The sequence below is a fragment of the Bombina bombina genome, chromosome 6 (assembly GCF_027579735.1).
Source record: "Bombina bombina isolate aBomBom1 chromosome 6, aBomBom1.pri, whole genome shotgun sequence".
In the NCBI taxonomy this organism is placed as follows: Eukaryota; Metazoa; Chordata; class Amphibia; order Anura; family Bombinatoridae; genus Bombina; species Bombina bombina.
Window position 1 is genome coordinate 1,153,039,025 of NC_069504.1, and position 19,734 is coordinate 1,153,058,758.

Sequence of the window (19,734 nt, forward strand, 5' to 3'; positions counted from 1 at the left end):
TGCTCCCTTTCAGTGGGGCTAAGTCGGTCCCCTATCTGAACCTGCGCCACTATACCTGTGGGGATGCTCTTTTCTAATAGGTCTGGAATGGGTAAACTGTCGGGGTCTTCCTGAGGGGAACAACATACGGCCGTCACGTTCTCTGGCCGCTCAAAATATTCCTTGAGCATGTTTACATGGAATGTCTTTCTAAGATTGTTGTCGTGGCAGCTAGCTATCACATAAGTGGTGTCTCCCCTTTTCTCTACGATCTGGTAGGGACCCTGCCAGGACGCCTGCAATTTGTCTGTCTTCACCGGCTTAAGTACTAACACCTTTTGTCCTATGGTGAAGATTCTCTTTCGGGCCCCCCGATCGTACCATACTTTCTGTCTTCTCTGGGCCAACTGGAGATTAGCCCGCACGGATTTGGCTAATTGCTCCATTCGGTCCCTGAGTTCCAGCACGTATGGCACAATGGGGACACCGTCAGCCTCCATCTCTCCCTCCCAGTGCTCCCGGATCAGGTTTAGGGGTCCCCGTACCTTTCTTCCATAGAGCAACTCGAAGGGAGAGAACCCTGTCGTTTCCTGGGGCACCTCCCGATAAGCAAATAGGAGGTGCGGCAGGAAGCGTTCCCAGTCTCGGTATTCCTGAGTGAACGTCTTGAGCATTTGCTTGAGGGTCCCATTGAACCTCTCACACAGCCCGTTCGTCTGGGGGTGGTATGGGGAGCTCAGGAGGGACTTAATTTTGCAAACCTGCCAGAGTTGTTGGGTCAATTCAGCCGTAAATTGGGTGCCTCGGTCGGATAGGATTTCTTTTGGAAATCCTACCCGGGAGAACACCTGTACTAGTGCATTCGCTACCGTATCCGCTTGTATGTTGGATAGGGCGACAGCCTCTGGGTACCTGGTAGCGTAGTCCACTACGGTAAGAATGTATCGCTTACCGGAGGGACTAGGGGTAGCCAGTGGTCCCACTAGGTCAATAGCAACCCGGCTGAAGGGTTCCTCTACAATGGGCATATTTACTAGCTGGGCTTTAGGGTGATCGCCTCGCCTTCCTACTCGTTGACACACATCGCAGGTGTTACAGTAAGTTCTAACGTCAGCGTGCACCCCTGGCCAAAAGAACGTGTGAGTAATGCGGTGTAGGGTACGGGTAACGGCTAGGTGGCCTGCTAAGGGGATGTCGTGGCCTATTTTGAGGATTTCTTGACGGTATTTGTGGGGCACTACCAGCTGTCGCCTACGCTGTCCCCTTTTCTCTGTCCAGCGGTATAGTTTCCCTTTTTCCCCATAAGAATGTTTCGTTATCTGCCCCGCCCCCTCCGGTCTCTGCTCGTTCCCGGTACTTTTGTAAGGTCGGGTCAGTCTTAGACTCTGCCTCGAAAGCATCTGGGGTGTCCCAGGGTATGGGGCCTAACCTGTCAGGCAAGGTCGGGGTAGGTCTTACCTGTGTCTCCCGCACTGGTGAGAGCTCTCGCTCCGTCCGGGCTTGGGCCCGTGTAGTCACTGGGTCCGCCTCGTTGTTGCATACTGGAGCATAGGCAGAAGTCATGGGGCCCAAATCGTTGCCCAGTAGTACTTCGGCAGGTAAATTATCCATTAGGCCCACGTTCACAGCCCCCTTTCCCGCTCCCCAATCAAGATGCACTTTAGCTGTTGGAATTTTGTACACATCCCCCCCCGCCACTCTAACGGCCACAGTCTGTCCGGATCGCTTGTGCTCTGGCACCAAATGACTCTGTACCAGCGTGATAGTAGCCCCTGTGTCTCGCAATCCCTCGGTAGATCGCCCCTCGAGCCATACCCTCTGCCGATGGTGCTGGCGGTTATCTGAGGCAGCATATACAGGGTCTGCCTCGTGAAGCGGCCCCACATATCCCTCCATAGGGGCCTCTTGGTTAACACAGAGGGCCCGGGCCGGACGATAGGACCCAGAGGGGTAATTGTAATTCCTGGGTGTCTGGTGCGTATTAAGGGGGCAGCTAGCCATGAAATGCCCTGGTTGCTTGCATCGGTGGCAAGTCGGTCTGGGACGCTCAGAGCTGTTATTGGGTGGTCCTGAGTGTCGGACGGGCCTTGTGGGCACCGGGGCTCGGAATTCAGTACGAGGGGGTGCACGGTAAACCTCTCTGGGTTCGACCCGTGCTGGAGCTCGGTAGTTCATGGGTTCGTGAAGACGGGAGTCATAATGTTCATCGGCCAATTTGGCTGCTTCTTCTAAGGTAGAAGGCCGCCTGTCTCGCAGCCATTCCTTCCCTTGCTGTTCCATGCCATTATAAAAATGTTCTAAGAGAAACAATTGTAAAATTTCCTCCCCAGTCACCGCTTTACTTCCGCTCAGCCAGTGATTTGCCGCTCTCCGCATTCGGTGCGCCCATTCCATATGGGTATCGTTAGGCTTCTTTTCCGTGCCCCGAAACTGTCGGCGATACGTGTCCGGAGTTACAGCGTACCGTCGCAACAGTGTCTCCTTAACTAGCTCATACTGTGTCACTTCCTCAGCACCCAGAGTACGAAAGGCTTCCAGGGCTCGCCCGGATAGTTTCCCAGACAATATCGTGGGCCACTCTCTGTTGGGAATCTGGTGCAGGGCACATTGCCTTTCGAAGTCCGCCAAATATTCATCAATCCCTGTCTCGCTCTCTAGGAAGGGTCGAAATGCCGCATAGGGTATCTTGGGCCTCCCAGCATTTTCGACAGGGATGATTACCTGCGGGGCTTCAGCATTGCGGTGTGCATTCGCTAGGTTGAGTTCGTGGGCTCGAGTCTCTCGTATATCCTCGTCCGCCTCTGCCATCAACTGCTGTACCAATTCCATGGAGGGGTTCGGCCCGTATAATGAGAGCCTTTCCCGAACAATCCTGGTTTTTTCGTCACTAATCGTGGTCGGTGTTTCCGCCATTGTGAAGCTCTGATCCAGTTCGGTCAATTCTGCGATCAGCTCTCTCCTCGGCCGGTTGCTGGCGTACCCCCCTCTGCTTTCAAGTAAATCCTTTTGGGTTGTACGCTTCAATTTTTCGTAAGCGCTCTCCATCCGTTCTGTACCTCTCCTAGGAAATCCAGGAAAATCCCGCCGCTGCCGCCAAATGTTACGGTTACCCTTAGTCTCGCTGAGAGATGGACCGCTTAGTAGCCTGGATCCCTATTGCTAAAGAGGGGAGAAGCTGCTTTCCATAGTATTCTATATGAGTCTCGCAAATATAGAATAATCTCCCTTAGCTGCAGTACCGCTAGGATACCCTTCTGCCCACAAAAACGAGTCAACGCTGCGATTGAGGGTCAAACAAGAACTCAGGACTGGGATGCCCAGCCTGCTTTTTATTAAGGTTACATGCACACAGGGCACTCCCAGGGGGAGAGGGGGGGAAGCACAAAATCCCCCATCACACATTTAGATAGAGAGCACTGTCCTTTGACAGGCCACAATAGGATTACAGTACTTAAGATAACAAGTTTACAAGTTCATCTTATCAATTACCAGTCTGGCTCCAGAGGTGATTAGACAATAGTTTCTAAAAGCTGAAAAAAAAGAGTTAACTCTTTATGAAATGATACTTGTTACGGTTTTCTTGGAGCCCTTCTTAGGCGCTGGCTTGCTGGTTCAGGCATTGCTGCTGGGAAATAAGCTCTTCACAACAAAATAACTAATGCTTCTGTAACAGTATGGTACTGTCCTTATGTCACCTGTATCAGACATTGTACGGTACTGTCCTTATGTCACCTGTATCAGACATTGTACGGTACTGTCCTTATGTCACCTGTATCAGACATTGTACGGTACTGTCCTTATGTCACCTGTATCAGACATTGTACGGTACTGTCCTTATGTCACCTGTATCAGACATTGTACAGTACTGTCCTTATGTCACCTGCATCAGATATTGTACGGCACTGTCCTTATGTCACCTGCATCAGACATTGTACGGTACTGTCCTTATGTCACCTGTATCAGACATTGTACGGTACTGTCCTTATGTCACCTGCATCAGATATTGTACGGCACTGTCCTTATGTCACCTGCATCAGACATTATACGGTACTGTCCCTCTGTCACCTGTATCAGACATTGTACGGTACTGTCCCTCTGTCACCTGTATCAGACATTGTACGGTACTGTCCTTATGTCACCTGTATCAGACATTGTACGGTACTGTCCTTATGTCACCTGTATCAGACATTGTACGGTACTGTCCCTTTGTCACCTGTATCAGACATTGTACGGTACTGTCCTTATGTCACCTGTATCAGACATTGTACAGTACTGTCCATCTGTCACCTGTATCAGACATTGTACGGTACTGTCCTTATGTCACCTGTATCAGACATTGTACGGTACTGTCCTTATGTCACCTGTATCAGACATTGTACAGTACTGTCCTTATGTCACCTGTATCAGACATTGTACAGTACTGTCCTTATGTCACCTGTATCAGACATTGTACGGTACTGTCCTTATGTCACCTGTATCAGACATTGTACAGTACTGTCCTTATGTCACCTGTATCAGACATTGTACGGTACTGTCCTTATGTCACCTGTATCAGACATTGTACGGTACTGTCCTTATGTCACCTGTATCAGACATTGTACGGTACTGTCCTTATGTCATCTGTATCCGACATTGTACGGTACTGTCCTTATGTCACCTGTATCAGACATTGTACGGTACTGTCCTTATGTCACCTGTATCAGACATTGTACGGTACTGTCCTTATGTCACCTGTATCAGACATTGTACAGTACTGTCCTTATGTCACCTGTATCAGACATTGTACGGTACTGTCCTTATGTCACCTGTATCAGACATTGTATGGTACTGTCCTTATGTCACCTGTATCAGACATTGTACGGTACTGTCCTTATGTCACCTGTATCAGACATTGTACGGTACTGTCCTTATGTCACCTGTATCAGACATTGTACGGTACTGTCCTTATGTCACCTGTATCAGACATTGTACGGTAATGTCCCTCTGTCACCTGTATCAGACATTGTACGGTACTGTCCTTATGTCTCCTGTATCAGACATTGTACGGTACTGTCCTTATGTCACCTGTATCAGACATTGTACGGTACTGTCCTTATGTCACCTGTATCAGACATTGTATGGTACTGTCCTTATGTCACCTGTATCAGACATTGTACGGTACTGTCCTTATGTCACCTGTATCAGACATTGTACGGTACTGTCCTTATGTCACCTGTATCAGACATTGTACAGTACTGTCCTTATGTCACCTGTATCAGACATTGTACGGTACTGTCCTTATGTCACCTGTATCAGACATTGTACGGTACTGTCCTTATGTCACCTGTATCAGACATTGTACGGTACTAACCCTCTGTCACCTGTATCAGATATTGTACAGTACTGTCCTTATGTCACCTATATCAGACATTGTACAGTACTGTCCTTATGTCACCTGTATCAGACATTGTACGGTACTGTCCTTATGTCACCTGTATCAGACATTGTACAGTACTGTCCTTATGTCACCTGTATCAGACGTTGTACAGTACTGTCCTTATGTCACCTGTATCAGACATTGTACAGTATTGTCCTTATGTCACCAGTATCAGACATTGTACGGTACTGTCCTTATGTCACCTGTATCAGACATTGTACAGTACTGTCCTTATGTCACCTGTATCAGACATTGTACGGTACTGTCCTTATGTCACCTGTATCAGACATTGTACGGTACTGTCCATCTGTCACCTGTATCAGACATTGTACGGCACTGTCCTTATGTCACCTGTATCAGACAATGTACAGTACTGTCCTTATGTCACCTGTATCAGACATTGTACGGTACTGTCCTTATGTCACCTGTATCAGACACTGTACAGTACTGTCCTTTTGTCACCTGTATCAGACATTGCACGGTACTGTCCTTATGTCACCTGTATCAGACATTGTACAGTACTGTCCTTATGTCACCTGTATCACACATTGTACAGTACTGTCCTTATGTCACCTGTATCAGACATTGTACGGTACTGTCCCTCTGTCACCTGTATCAGACATTGTACGGTACTGTCCTTATGTCACCTGTATCAGACATTGTACGGTACTGTCCTTATGTCACCTGTATCAGACACTGTACAGTACTGTCCTTATGTCACCTGTATCAGACACTGTACAGTACTGTCCTTATGTCACCTGTATCAGACATTGTACGGTACTGTCCTTATGTCACCTGTATCAGACATTGTACGGTACTGTCCTTATGTCACCTGTATCAGACATTGTACGGTACTGACCTTATGTCACCTGTATCAGACATTGTACGGTACAGTCCTTATGTCACCTGTATCAGACATTGTACGGTACTGTCCTTATGTCACCTGTATCAGAAATTGTACGGTACTGTCCTTATGTCACCTGTATCAGACATTGTACGGTACTGTCCTTATGTCACCTGTATCAGACATTGTACGGTACTGTCCTTATGTCACCTGTATCAGACATTGTACAGTACTGTCCTTATGTCACCTGTATCACACATTGTACAGTACTGTCCTTATGTCACCTGTATCAGACATTGTACGGTACTGTCCCTCTGTCACCTGTATCAGACATTGTACGGTACTGTCCTTATGTCACCTGTATCAGACATTGTACGGTACTGTCCTTATGTCACCTGTATCAGACACTGTACAGTACTGTCCTTATGTCACCTGTATCAGACACTGTACAGTACTGTCCTTATGTCACCTGTATCAGACATTGTACGGTACTGTCCTTATGTCACCTGTATCAGACATTGTACGGTACTGTCCTTATGTCACCTGTATCAGACATTGTACGGTACTGACCTTATGTCACCTGTATCAGACATTGTACGGTACAGTCCTTATGTCACCTGTATCAGACATTGTACGGTACTGACCTTATGTCACCTGTATCAGACATTGTACGGTACTGTCCTTCTGTCACCTGTATCAGACATTGTACGGTACTGTCCTTATGTCACCTGTATCAGACATTGTACGGTACTGTCCTTATGTCACCTGTATCAGACATTGTACGGTACTGTCCTTATGTCACCTGTATCAGACATTGTACGGTACTGTCCTTATGTCATCTGTATCAGACATTGTACGGTACTGTCCTTATGTCACCTGTATCAGACATTGTACGGTACTGTCCCTCTGTCACCTGTATCAGACATTGTACGGTACTGTCCTTATGTCACCTGTATCAGACATTGTACGGTACTGTCCTTATGTCACCTGTATCAGACATTGTACGGTACTGTCCTTATGTCACCTGTATCAGACATTGTACAGCACTGTCCTTATGTCACCTGTATCAGACATTGTACGGTACTGTCCTTATGTCACCTGTATCAGACATTGTACGGTACTGTCCCTCTGTCACCTGTATCAGACATTGTACGGTACTGTCCCTCTGTCACCTGTATCAGACATTGTACGGTACTGTCCTTATGTCATCTGTATCAGACATTGTACAGTACTGTCCTTATGTCATCTGTATCAGACATTGTACGGTACTGTCCTTATGTCACCTGCATCAGACACTGTACTGTACTGTCCTTATGTCACCTGTATCAGACATTGTACGGTACTGTCCTTATGTCACCTGTATCAGACATTGTTCGGTACTGTCCTTATGTCACCTGTATCAGACATTGTACGGTACTGTCCTTATGTCACCTGTATCACACATTGTACGGTACTGTCCTTATGTCACCTGTATCAGACATTGTACAGTACTGTCCTTATGTCACCTGTATCAGATATTGTACGGTACTGTCCCTCTGTCACCTGTATCAGACATTGTACAGTACTGTCCTTATGTCACCTGTATCAGACATTGTACGGTATTGTCCTTATGTCACCTGTATCAGACATTGTACGGTACTGTCCTTATGTCACCTGTATCACACATTGTACGGTACTGTCCTTATGTCACCTGTATCAGACATTGTACAGTACTGTCCTTTTGTCATCTGTATCAGACATTGTACTGTACTGTCCTTATGTCACCTGTATCAGACACTGTACGGTACTGTCCTTATGTCACCTGTATCACACATTGTACAGTACTGTCCTTATGTCACCTGTATCAGACACTGTACGGTACTGTCCTTATGTCACCTGTATCACACATTGTACAGTACTGTCCTTATGTCACCTGTATCAGACATTGTACAGTACTGTCCCTCTGTCACCTGTATCAGACATTGTACGGTACTGTCCTTATGTCATCTGTATCAGACATTGTACAGTACTGTCCTTATGTCATCTGTATCAGACATTGTACGGTACTGTCCTTATGTCATCTGTATCAGACATTGTACGGTACTGTCCTTATGTCACCTGCATCAGACACTGTACTGTACTGTCCTTATGTCACCTGTATCAGACATTGTACGGTACTGTCCTTATGTCACCTGTATCAGACATTGTACGGTACTGTCCTGATGTCACCAGTATCAGACATTGTACGGTACTGTCCTTATGTCATCTGTATCAGACATTGTATGGTACTGTCCTTATGTCATCTGTATCAGACATTGTACGGTACTGTCCTTATGTCACCTGCATCAGACACTGTACTGTACTGTCCTTATGTCACCTGTATCAGACATTGCACGGTACTGTCCTTATGTCACCTGTATCAGACACTGTACAGTACTGTCCTTATGTCACCTGTATCAGACATTGTACGGTACTGTCCTTATGTCACCTATATCAGACATTGTACTGTACTGTCCTTATGTCACCTGTATCAGACATTGTACAGTACTGTCCTTCTGTCACCTGTATCAGACATTGTACGGTACTGTCCTTATGTCACCTGTATCAGACATTGTACGGTACTGTCCTTATGTCACCTGTATCAGACATTGTACGGTACTGTCCTTCTGTCACCTGTATCAGACATTGTACGGTACAGTCCCTCTGTCACCTGTATCAGACATTGTACGGTACTGTCCTTATGTCACCTGTATCAGACATTGTACGGTACTGTCCCTCTGTCACCTGTATCAGACATTGTACGGTACTGTCCTTATGTCACCTGTATCAGACATTGTACGGTACTGTCCTTATGTCACCTGTATCAGACATTGTACGGTACTGTCCCTCTGTCACCTGTATCAGACATTGTACGGTACTGTCCTTATGTCACCTGTATCAGACATTGTACGGTACTGTCCTTATGTCACCTGTATTAGACATTGTACGGTACTGTCCCTCTGTCACCTGTATCAGACATTGTACGGTACTGTCCTTATGTCACCTGTATCAGACATTGTACGTACTGTCCTTATGTCACCAGTATCAGACATTGTACGTACTGTCCTTATGTCACCAGTATCAGACATTGTACGTACTGTCCTTATGTCACCAGTATCAGACATTGTATGGTACTGTCCTTATGTCACCTGTATCAGACATTGTACGGTACTGTCCTTATGTCACCTGTATCAGACATTGTACGGTACTGTCCTTATGTCACCTGTATCAGACAATGTACGGTACTGTCCTTATGTCACCTATATCAGACATTGTACTGTACTGTAATTATGTCACCTGTATCAGACAATGTACGGTACTGTCCTTATGTCACCTATATCAGACATTGTACAGTACTGTCCTTATGTCATCTGTATCAGACTTTGTACGGCACTGTCCTTATGTCACCTGTATCAGACATTGTACGGTACTGACCTTATGTCACCTGTATCAGACATTGTACGGTACTGTCCTTCTGTCACCTGTATCAGACATTGTACGGTACTGTCCTTATGTCACCTGTATCAGACATTGTACGGTACTGTCCTTATGTCACCTGTATCAGACATTGTACGGTACTGTCCTAATGTCACCTATATCAGACATTGTACGGTACTGTCCTTCTGTCACCTGTATCAGACATTGTACGGTACTGTACTTATGTCACCAGTATCAGACATTGTACGGTACTGTCCTTATGTCACCAGTATCACACATTGTACGGTACTGTCCTTATGTCACCTGTATCAGACATTGTACGGTACTGTCCTTATGTCACCTGTATCAGACATTGTACGGTACTGTCCTTATGTCACCTGTATCAGACATTGTACAGTACTGTCCTTATGTCACCTGTATCAGACATTGTACGGTACTGTCCTTATGTCACCTCTATCAGACATTGTACGGTACTGTCCTTCTGTCACCTGTATCAGACATTGTACGGTACTGTCCTTATGTCACCTGTATCAGACATTGTACGGTACTGTCCTTATGTCACCTGTATCAGACATTGTACAGTACTGTCCTTATGTCACCTGTATCAGACATTGTACGGTACTGTCCTTATGTCACCTGTATCAGACATTGTACGGTACTGTCCTTATGTCACCTGTATCAGACATTGTACGGTACTGTCCTTATGTCACCTGTATCAGACATTGTACGGTACTGTCCTTATGTCACCTGTATCAGACATTGTACAGTACTGTCCTTATGTCACCAGTATCAGACATTGTACGGTACTGTCCTTATGTCACCTGTATCAGACATTGTACGGTACTGTCCTTATGTCACCTGTATCAGACATTGTACGGTACTGTCCTTATGTCACCTGTATCAGACATTGTACAGTACTGTCCTTATGTCACCTGTATCAGACATTGTACAGTACTGTCCTTATGTCACCTATATCAGACATTGTACAGTACTGTCCTTATGTCACCAGTATCAGACATTGTACGGTACTGTCCTTATGTCACCAGTATCAGACATTGTACGGTACTGTCCTTATGTCACCTGTATCAGACATTGTACGGTACTGTCCCTCTGTCACCTGTATCAGACATTGTACGGTACTGTCCTTATGTCACCTGTATCAGACATTGTACGGTACTGTCCTTATGTCACCTGTATCAGACGTTGTACAGTACTGTCCTTATGTCACCTGTATCAGACGTTGTACAGTACTGTCCTTATGTCACCTGTATCAGACATTGTACGGTATTGTCCTTATGTCACCTGTATCAGACATTGTACGGTACTGTCCTTATGTCACCTGTATCAGACATTGTACGGTACTGTCCTTATGTCACCTGTATCACACATTGTACGGTACTGTCCTTATGTCACCTGTATCAGACATTGTACGGTACTGTCCTTATGTCACCTGTATCAGACATTGTACGGTACTGTCCTTATGTCACCTGTATCACACATTGTACGGTACTGTCCTTATGTCACCTGTATCAGACATTGTACAGTACTGTCCTTATGTCACCTGTATCAGACATTGTACAGTACTGTCCTTATGTCATCTGTATCAGACATTGTACGGTACTGTCCTTCTGTCACCTGTATCAGACATTGTACGGTACTGTCCTTATGTCACCTGTATCAGACATTGTACGGTACTGTCCTTATGTCACCTGTATCAGACATTGTACGGTACTGTCCTTATGTCACCTGTATCAGACATTGTACGGTACTGTCCTTATGTCACCTGTATCAGATATTGTACGGTACTGTCCTTATGTCACCTGTATCAGACATTGTACGGTACTGTCCTTATGTCACCTGTATCAGACATTGTACGGTACTGTCCTTATGTCACCTGTATCAGACATTGTACGGTACTGTCCTTATGTCACCTGTATCAGACATTGTACGGTACTGTCCCTCTGTCACCTGTATCAGACATTGTACAGTACTGTCCTTATGTCACCTGTATCAGACATTGTACGGTACTGTCCTTATGTCACCTGTATCAGACATTGTACGGTACTGTCCTTATGTCACCTGTATCAGACATTGTACGGTACTGTCCTTATGTCACCTGTATCAGACATTGTACGGTACTGTCCTTATGTCACCTGTATCAGACATTGTACGGTACTGTCCTTATGTCACCTGTATCAGACATTGTACGGTACTAACCCTCTGTCACCTGTATCAGACATTGTACGGTACTGTCCTTATGTCACCTGTATCAGACATTGTACGGTACTGTCCTTATGTCACCTGTATCACACATTGTACGGTACTGTCCTTATGTCACCTGTATCAGACATTGTACGGTACTGCATACAAAGAGAGAAGCGCTCTACCAGGAACGAACAACAGCTCAGTGGCTTGTTCTATGGCGATTTACCACCCGGAAGCAGCCTCTTTTAGACCAGTGTGCTTTTCACAGAAGAAAACTTTCCTGAAGTATATCAGTCTGATCCCGCCAAGTAAGGTCAGTCCAGCCCCGAAATACCAGGCAATTCTCCTCTGAACAAGGAACATGACAACCCCAGACGATCGTTTCGGCCTTCTATGGGCCTCGTCAGTGAGGTGCAGCCACATTCCTCTAAGCACACTGGGCAAGGAGTCCACGTCTGGTTTCCCCCATCACCCATAGGGAGACTTCCCCAGGGTCATAATAATTTGCATACAAAGAGAGAAGCGCTCTACCAGGAACGAACAACAGCTCAGTGGCTTGTTCTATGGCGATTTACCACCCGGAAGCAGCCTCTTTTTTTGTCATCTGTATCAGACATTGTACTGTACTGTCCTTATGTCACCTGTATCAGACACTGTACGGTACTGTCCTTATGTCACCTGTATCACACATTGTACAGTACTGTCCTTATGTCACCTGTATCAGACACTGTACGGTACTGTCCTTATGTCACCTGTATCACACATTGTACAGTACTGTCCTTATGTCACCAGTATCAGACATTGTACGGTACTGTCCTTATGTCACCTGTATCACACATTGTACGGTACTGTCCTTATGTCACCTGTATCAGACATTGTACAGTACTGTCCCTCTGTCACCTGTATCAGACATTGTACGGTACTGTCCTTATGTCATCTGTATCAGACATTGTACAGTACTGTCCTTATGTCATCTGTATCAGACATTGTACGGTACTGTCCTTATGTCATCTGTATCAGACATTGTACGGTACTGTCCTTATGTCACCTGCATCAGACACTGTACTGTACTGTCCTTATGTCACTTGTATCAGACATTGTACGGTACTGTCCTTATGTCACCTGTATCAGACATTGTACGGTACTGTCCTGATGTCACCAGTATCAGACATTGTACGGTACTGTCCTTATGTCATCTGTATCAGACATTGTACGGTACTGTCCTTATGTCATCTGTATCAGACATTGTACGGTACTGTCCTTATGTCACCTGCATCAGACACTGTACTGTACTGTCCTTATGTCACCTGTATCAGACATTGTACGGTACTGTCCTTATGTCACCTGTATCAGACATTGTACGGTACTGTCCTGATGTCACCAGTATCAGACATTGTACGGTACTGTCCTTATGTCACCTGTATCAGACATTGTACAGTACTGTCCTTATGTCATCTGTATCAGACATTGTACGGTACTGTCCTTATGTCACCTGTATCAGACATTGTACGGTACTGTACTTATGTCACCAGTATCAGACATTGTACGGTACTGTCCTTATGTCACCAGTATCACACATTGTACGGTACTGTCCTTATGTCACCTGTATCAGACATTGTACGGTACTGTCCTTATGTCACCTGTATCAGACATTGTACGGTACTGTCCTTATGTCACCTGTATCAGACATTGTACAGTACTGTCCTTATGTCACCTGTATCAGACATTGTACGGTGCTGTCCTTATGTCACCTCTATCAGACATTGTACGGTACTGTCCTTCTGTCACCTGTATCAGACATTGTACGGTACTGTCCTTATGTCACCTGTATCAGACATTGTACGGTACTGTCCTTATGTCACCTGTATCAGACATTGTACAGTACTGTCCTTATGTCACCTGTATCAGACATTGTACGGTACTGTCCTTATGTCACCTGTATCAGACATTGTACGGTACTGTCCTTATGTCACCTGTATCAGACATTGTACGGTACTGTCCTTATGTCACCTGTATCAGACATTGTACGGTACTGTCCTTATGTCACCTGTATCAGACATTGTACAGTACTGTCCTTATGTCACCAGTATCAGACATTGTACGGTACTGTCCTTATGTCACCTGTATCAGACATTGTACGGTACTGTCCTTATGTCACCTGTATCAGACATTGTACGGTACTGTCCTTATGTCACCTGTATCAGACATTGTACAGTACTGTCCTTATGTCACCTGTATCAGACATTGTACAGTACTGTCCTTATGTCACCTATATCAGACATTGTACAGTACTGTCCTTATGTCACCAGTATCAGATATTGTACGGTACTGTCCTTATGTCACCAGTATCAGACATTGTACGGTACTGTCCTTATGTCACCTGTATCAGACATTGTACGGTACTGTCCCTCTGTCACCTGTATCAGACATTGTACGGTACTGTCCTTATGTCACCTGTATCAGACATTGTACGGTACTGTCCTTATGTCACCTGTATCAGACGTTGTACAGTACTGTCCTTATGTCACCTGTATCAGACGTTGTACAGTACTGTCCTTATGTCACCTGTATCAGACATTGTACGGTACTGTCCTTATGTCACCTGTATCAGACATTGTACGGTACTGTCCTTATGTCACCTGTATCAGACATTGTACGGTACTGTCCTTATGTCACCTGTATCACACATTGTACGGTACTGTCCTTATGTCACCTGTATCAGACATTGTACGGTACTGTCCTTATGTCACCTGTATCAGACATTGTACGGTACTGTCCTTATGTCACCTGTATCACACATTGTACGGTACTGTCCTTATGTCACCTGTATCAGACATTGTACAGTACTGTCCTTATGTCACCTGTATCAGACATTGTACAGTACTGTCCTTATGTCATCTGTATCAGACATTGTACGGTACTGTCCTTCTGTCACCTGTATCAGACATTGTACGGTACTGTCCTTATGTCACCTGTATCAGACATTGTACGGTACTGTCCTTATGTCACCTGTATCAGACATTGTACGGTACTGTCCTTATGTCACCTGTATCAGACATTGTACGGTACTGTCCTTATGTCACCTGTATCAGATATTGTACGGTACTGTCCTTATGTCACCTGTATCAGACATTGTACGGTACTGTCCTTATGTCACCTGTATCAGACATTGTACGGTACTGTCCTTATGTCACCTGTATCAGACATTGTACGGTACTGTCCTTATGTCACCTGTATCAGACATTGTACGGTACTGTCCCTCTGTCACCTGTATCAGACATTGTACAGTACTGTCCTTATGTCACCTGTATCAGACATTGTACGGTACTGTCCTTATGTCACCTGTATCAGACATTGTACGGTACTGTCCTTATGTCACCTGTATCAGACATTGTACGGTACTGTCCTTATGTCACCTGTATCAGACATTGTACGGTACTGTCCCTCTGTCACCTGTATCAGACATTGTACGGTAATGTCCCTCTGTCACCTGTATCAGACATTGTACGGTACTGTCCCTCTGTCACCTGTATCAGACATTGTACGGTACTGTCCTAATGTCACCTATATCAGACATTGTACGGTACTGTCCGTCTGTCACCTGTTTAGCCATCAGACATTGGGCTAGATTACAAGTTGCACACTAAAGTTAGCTCGGGTTGCAATAAACAATATTGCTAACTTGCTTGCGTATTACAAGTTGAAAGTAAATGGAGATAGTATGGTTCTATTTAACCTCCTCACCCCCCATACTGACACCAGAGTGTATCTGGTAGTGTACGCATTAATGACCGGATCATTACAATCAGCAATGACCATTACATCTGGTTTTCTGAGCATGTTAAACCCCTCAGGCTACAACTCACTAACTGATCATCTCACATGCACCTCAGATGGGATCAAAGCATTTGTTTTGCCATCGTTAGCCCTAAGATTATTATAATTTATTTGTATAGTGCTGACAAGTTCTATAGTATTACAATATGCTACAGAAGAAGCTCTCGGAATCACCCTCTATACATTAAGTAAAACGTACTCATTTGCGCCATGTTACCAGTTGCGCTCACCTGCACGGTCACCAACGTGGGCAGCGTCACATCAAAGGCTCCAGGAGTTACAACCGGAGGAGGCTGAAGGTTACACATCATGCTGAGCAGGACAGACCCACGGACAAACCTCCTACAAATACAGAGCACTCAGTACAGAGACTCCAGAGCACTCCGGCAGTCACACAACATGTGAAACATCTGCACCAGCCCAGTAAAGGGTCCCCTGTAGTGTTATTAAAGTGGGCTTAGTGCATGTGGGGAGGTAAAATGAATCGCAACTTGTCACGCAGATGTGTGTGTCCTTCTGATCGTAAACACAAAGGTCAGGTATAGTCTAACGGTCAGTGTAGCTGTGCATATGTATACCGTCACATCAAGATACACACCACATAGTCAGTAACAAACTGAAGCGGTATGGAGAATGGAGTAATTGTGTTATTTCTTACATAAATGGGCTTATGAGTCAGTTAATGTGAGTACAGACATGCGGGGCCCGATCCGATATGCAGCGTCGCCCGCAAAAGCCGGCAACGCCAAATTTTGCGCTGGTTTGGTATCACATATACGGCGTAACATAGAAGTTACGCTTGTATATTTCTGCCTTCGTCCGTAGTTTCTTGGCCCATAGACAGGTATACCAAACCCGCGCAGTTTGGTATCCAATATACAGCGTAAGGACTTACGTGGCGAAAATGGAGAAATCTTACTCCATTTTCACCTCGCCACAAAATGCAGGCGTAGTAAGCCTTACGCTGAGTATTGGAGTCCCGTAGCTCCCTAAACTGCCTGCAAAATAAAACCTAACACCTAACGCATGCGCAATGTCTATCTACCTGTCAACCGCAATCCCCCGCCGCAATCCCTAATAAAGTGTTTAACCCCTAAACCGCCACTCCCGGACCCCGCCACCACCTACATTAAATGTCTAACACCCTAATGTGATCCCCCTACACCGCCGCCACCTACATTAAAATTATTAACCCCTAATGTAATCCCCCTACACCGCCGCCATATATATTAAAATTATTACCCCCTAATGTGAGCCCCCTATCCCACTGCCACCTATTTTAACTACATTACCCCCTAATCTAATCCCCCTACACTGCCGCCACCTATTTTAACTATATTACCCCCTAATGTGAGCCCCCTACCCCGCCGCCACCTACATTAACTATATTACCCCCTAATTTTATCCCCCTACACCGCCGCTACCTATATTAACTATATTACCCCCTAATCTAATCCCCCTACCCAACCACCACCTATATTAAAATGATTAACCCCTAATCTAATCCCCCTACACCGCCGCTACCTATAATAAATGTATTACCCCCTAAAATACTAAAATGTCCCTACCCTAAACTAAATTACAAATAGCCCTGAAAAGGGCCTTTTGCGGGGCATTGCCCCAAAGTAACCAGCTCCATTACCAGCCCTTAAAAGGGCCTTTTGCGGGGCATTGCCCCAAAGTAACCAGCTCTATTACCAGCCCTTAAAAGGTCCTTTTGCGGGGCATTGTCCCAAAGCAATCAGCTCTTTTACCTGTAATCTGACCCCCTACACCGCTGCCACCTATATTAAATATATTAACCCCTAATCTAATCCCCCTACACCGTCGCCACCTATATTAATATATATTAACCCCTAATTTGACCCCCCCTACACCGCCGCTACCTATATTAACTATATTAACCCTAATTATATTAGGGTAATATAGTTAATATAGTTATTATATTATATATATTAACTATATTAACCCTATCTAACCCTAACAACCCTAACTGAATTATTATTGCAATAAATATAAATAATATTAATCTTATTAACTAAAATATTCCTATTTAAAACTAAATACTTACCTATAAAATAAACCCTAAGATAGCTACAATATAATTAATAATTACATTGTAGCTATTTTAGGGTTTATATTTATTTTACAGGTAACTTGGTATTTATTTTAACTAGGAACAATAGCTATTAAATAGTTAATAACTATTTAATAGCTACCTAGTTAAAATAATTACCAATTTACCTGTAAAATAAATCCTAACCTAAGTTACAAATAGACCTACACTATCAATAAATTAATTAAATAAACTACAATTATCTAAACTAAAATATAATTAAATACACTAAACTAAATTACAAAAAACCCCACTAAATTACAAAAAATCAAAAAAGATTACAAGAATTTTAAGCTAATTACACCTAATCTAAGCCCCCTAATAAAATAATAAAGCCCCCCAAACTAAAAAAATGTCCCTACCCTAAACTAAATTACAAAAAGCAATCAGCTCTATTACCAGCCCTTAAAAGGGCTTTTGTGGGGCATTGCCCCAAAGTAATCAGCTCTTTTACCTGTGAAAAAAAAGAACAACCCCCCCATTACAACCCACCACCCACACACCCCCTACTCTAAAACCCACCCTATCCCCCCTTAAAAAAACCTAAGTCTAACCCCCAAGTGCTCCTTACCTGTCCTGAAGACCGCCGGAGAAGGTCCTGTTCCAGGCGGAGAAGTCTTCTTCCAGGCGGCGACCTCTTCTTCTTCCAGGAACCAGCCGGTGCGGAGCGGAGGAGTTGAAGACCGATGACCGTGGAGCTGAAGACCGTCCTCTCTGGAACTGAAGAGCGGCGATGCAGGAACTGAAGATCGGCGACGCTGGAACTAAAGACCGGAGCCATGAAGCGTGGAGGATCCTCTTCATATGATCGCCGCCGTACACTTAATCGGAATTCAAGGTACGCGATAAAAAATGGCATCCCTTGAATTCCTATTGGCTGATTTGAGCCTTCAAATTCAAATCAGCCAATCGGATGAAAGCTACTTTAATTCTATTGGCTGATTGTAATAGCCAATAGAATAAGAGCTACTGTAATTCTATTGGCTGATTAGAATAGCCAATAGAATTACAGTAGCTTTTATTCTATTGGCTAATCAAATCAGCCAATAGAATTAAAGTAGCTCGCATCCGATTGGCTGATTTGAATTTGAAGGCTCAAATCAGCCAATAGGAATTCAAGAGACGCCATTTTTAATTGCGTACCTTGAATTCCGATTCAGTGTACAGCGGCGATCGTATGAAGAGGATCCTCCACGCTCCATGGCTCCAGTCTTCAGTTCCAGCGTCGCCGATCTTCAGTTCCTGCATTGCCGGTCTTCAGTTCCAGAGAGGACGTTCTTCAGCTCTGCGGTCATCGGTCTTCAACTCCTCCGCTCCGCGCCGGCTGGTTCCTGGTAGAAGAAGAGGTCGCCGCCTGGAAGAAGACTTCTCCGTCTGGAACAAGACCTTCTCCGCCGGTCTTCAGAACAGGTAAGGAGCACTTGGGGGTTAGACTTAGGTTTTTTTAAGGGGGGATAGGGTGGGTTTTAGAGTAGGGGTGTGTGGGTGGTGGGTTGTAATGAGGGGGGTTGATCTTTTTTTTTTCACAGGTAAAAGAGCTGATTACTTTGGGGCAATGCCCCACAAAAGGCCCTTTTAAGGGCAGGTAATAGAGCTGATTACTTTTTGTAATTTAGTTTAGGGTAGGGACATTTTTTTTATTTTGGGGGGCTTTGTTATTTTATTAGGGGGCTTAGATTCGGTGTAATTAGCTTAAAATTCTTGTAATCTTTTTTTATTTTTTTGTAATTTAGTCTTTGTTTTTTTTTGTAATTTAGTTTAGTGTATTTAATTATATTTTAGTTTAGATAATTGTAGTTTATTTAATTAATTTATTGATAGTGTAGGTGTGTTTGTAACTTAGGTTAGGATTTATTTTACAGGTAATTTTGTAATTATTTT

The 19,734-nt window shown here is 44.6% G+C and overlaps 1 protein-coding gene across 1 annotated transcript in view; it reads right to left on the bottom strand.

The window, feature by feature from the left end:
- Positions 1–19,734, bottom strand: part of LOC128664933 (phosphatidylinositol 3-kinase C2 domain-containing subunit gamma) — a 491,959-nt gene that overhangs the window by 460,092 nt on the left and 12,133 nt on the right. Inside the window, exon 3 of the mRNA XM_053719726.1 lies at positions 15,968–16,079. Coding sequence (XP_053575701.1) covers positions 15,968–16,079 — 112 coding nt within the window. The remainder of the gene's footprint in view (positions 1–15,967; positions 16,080–19,734) is intronic.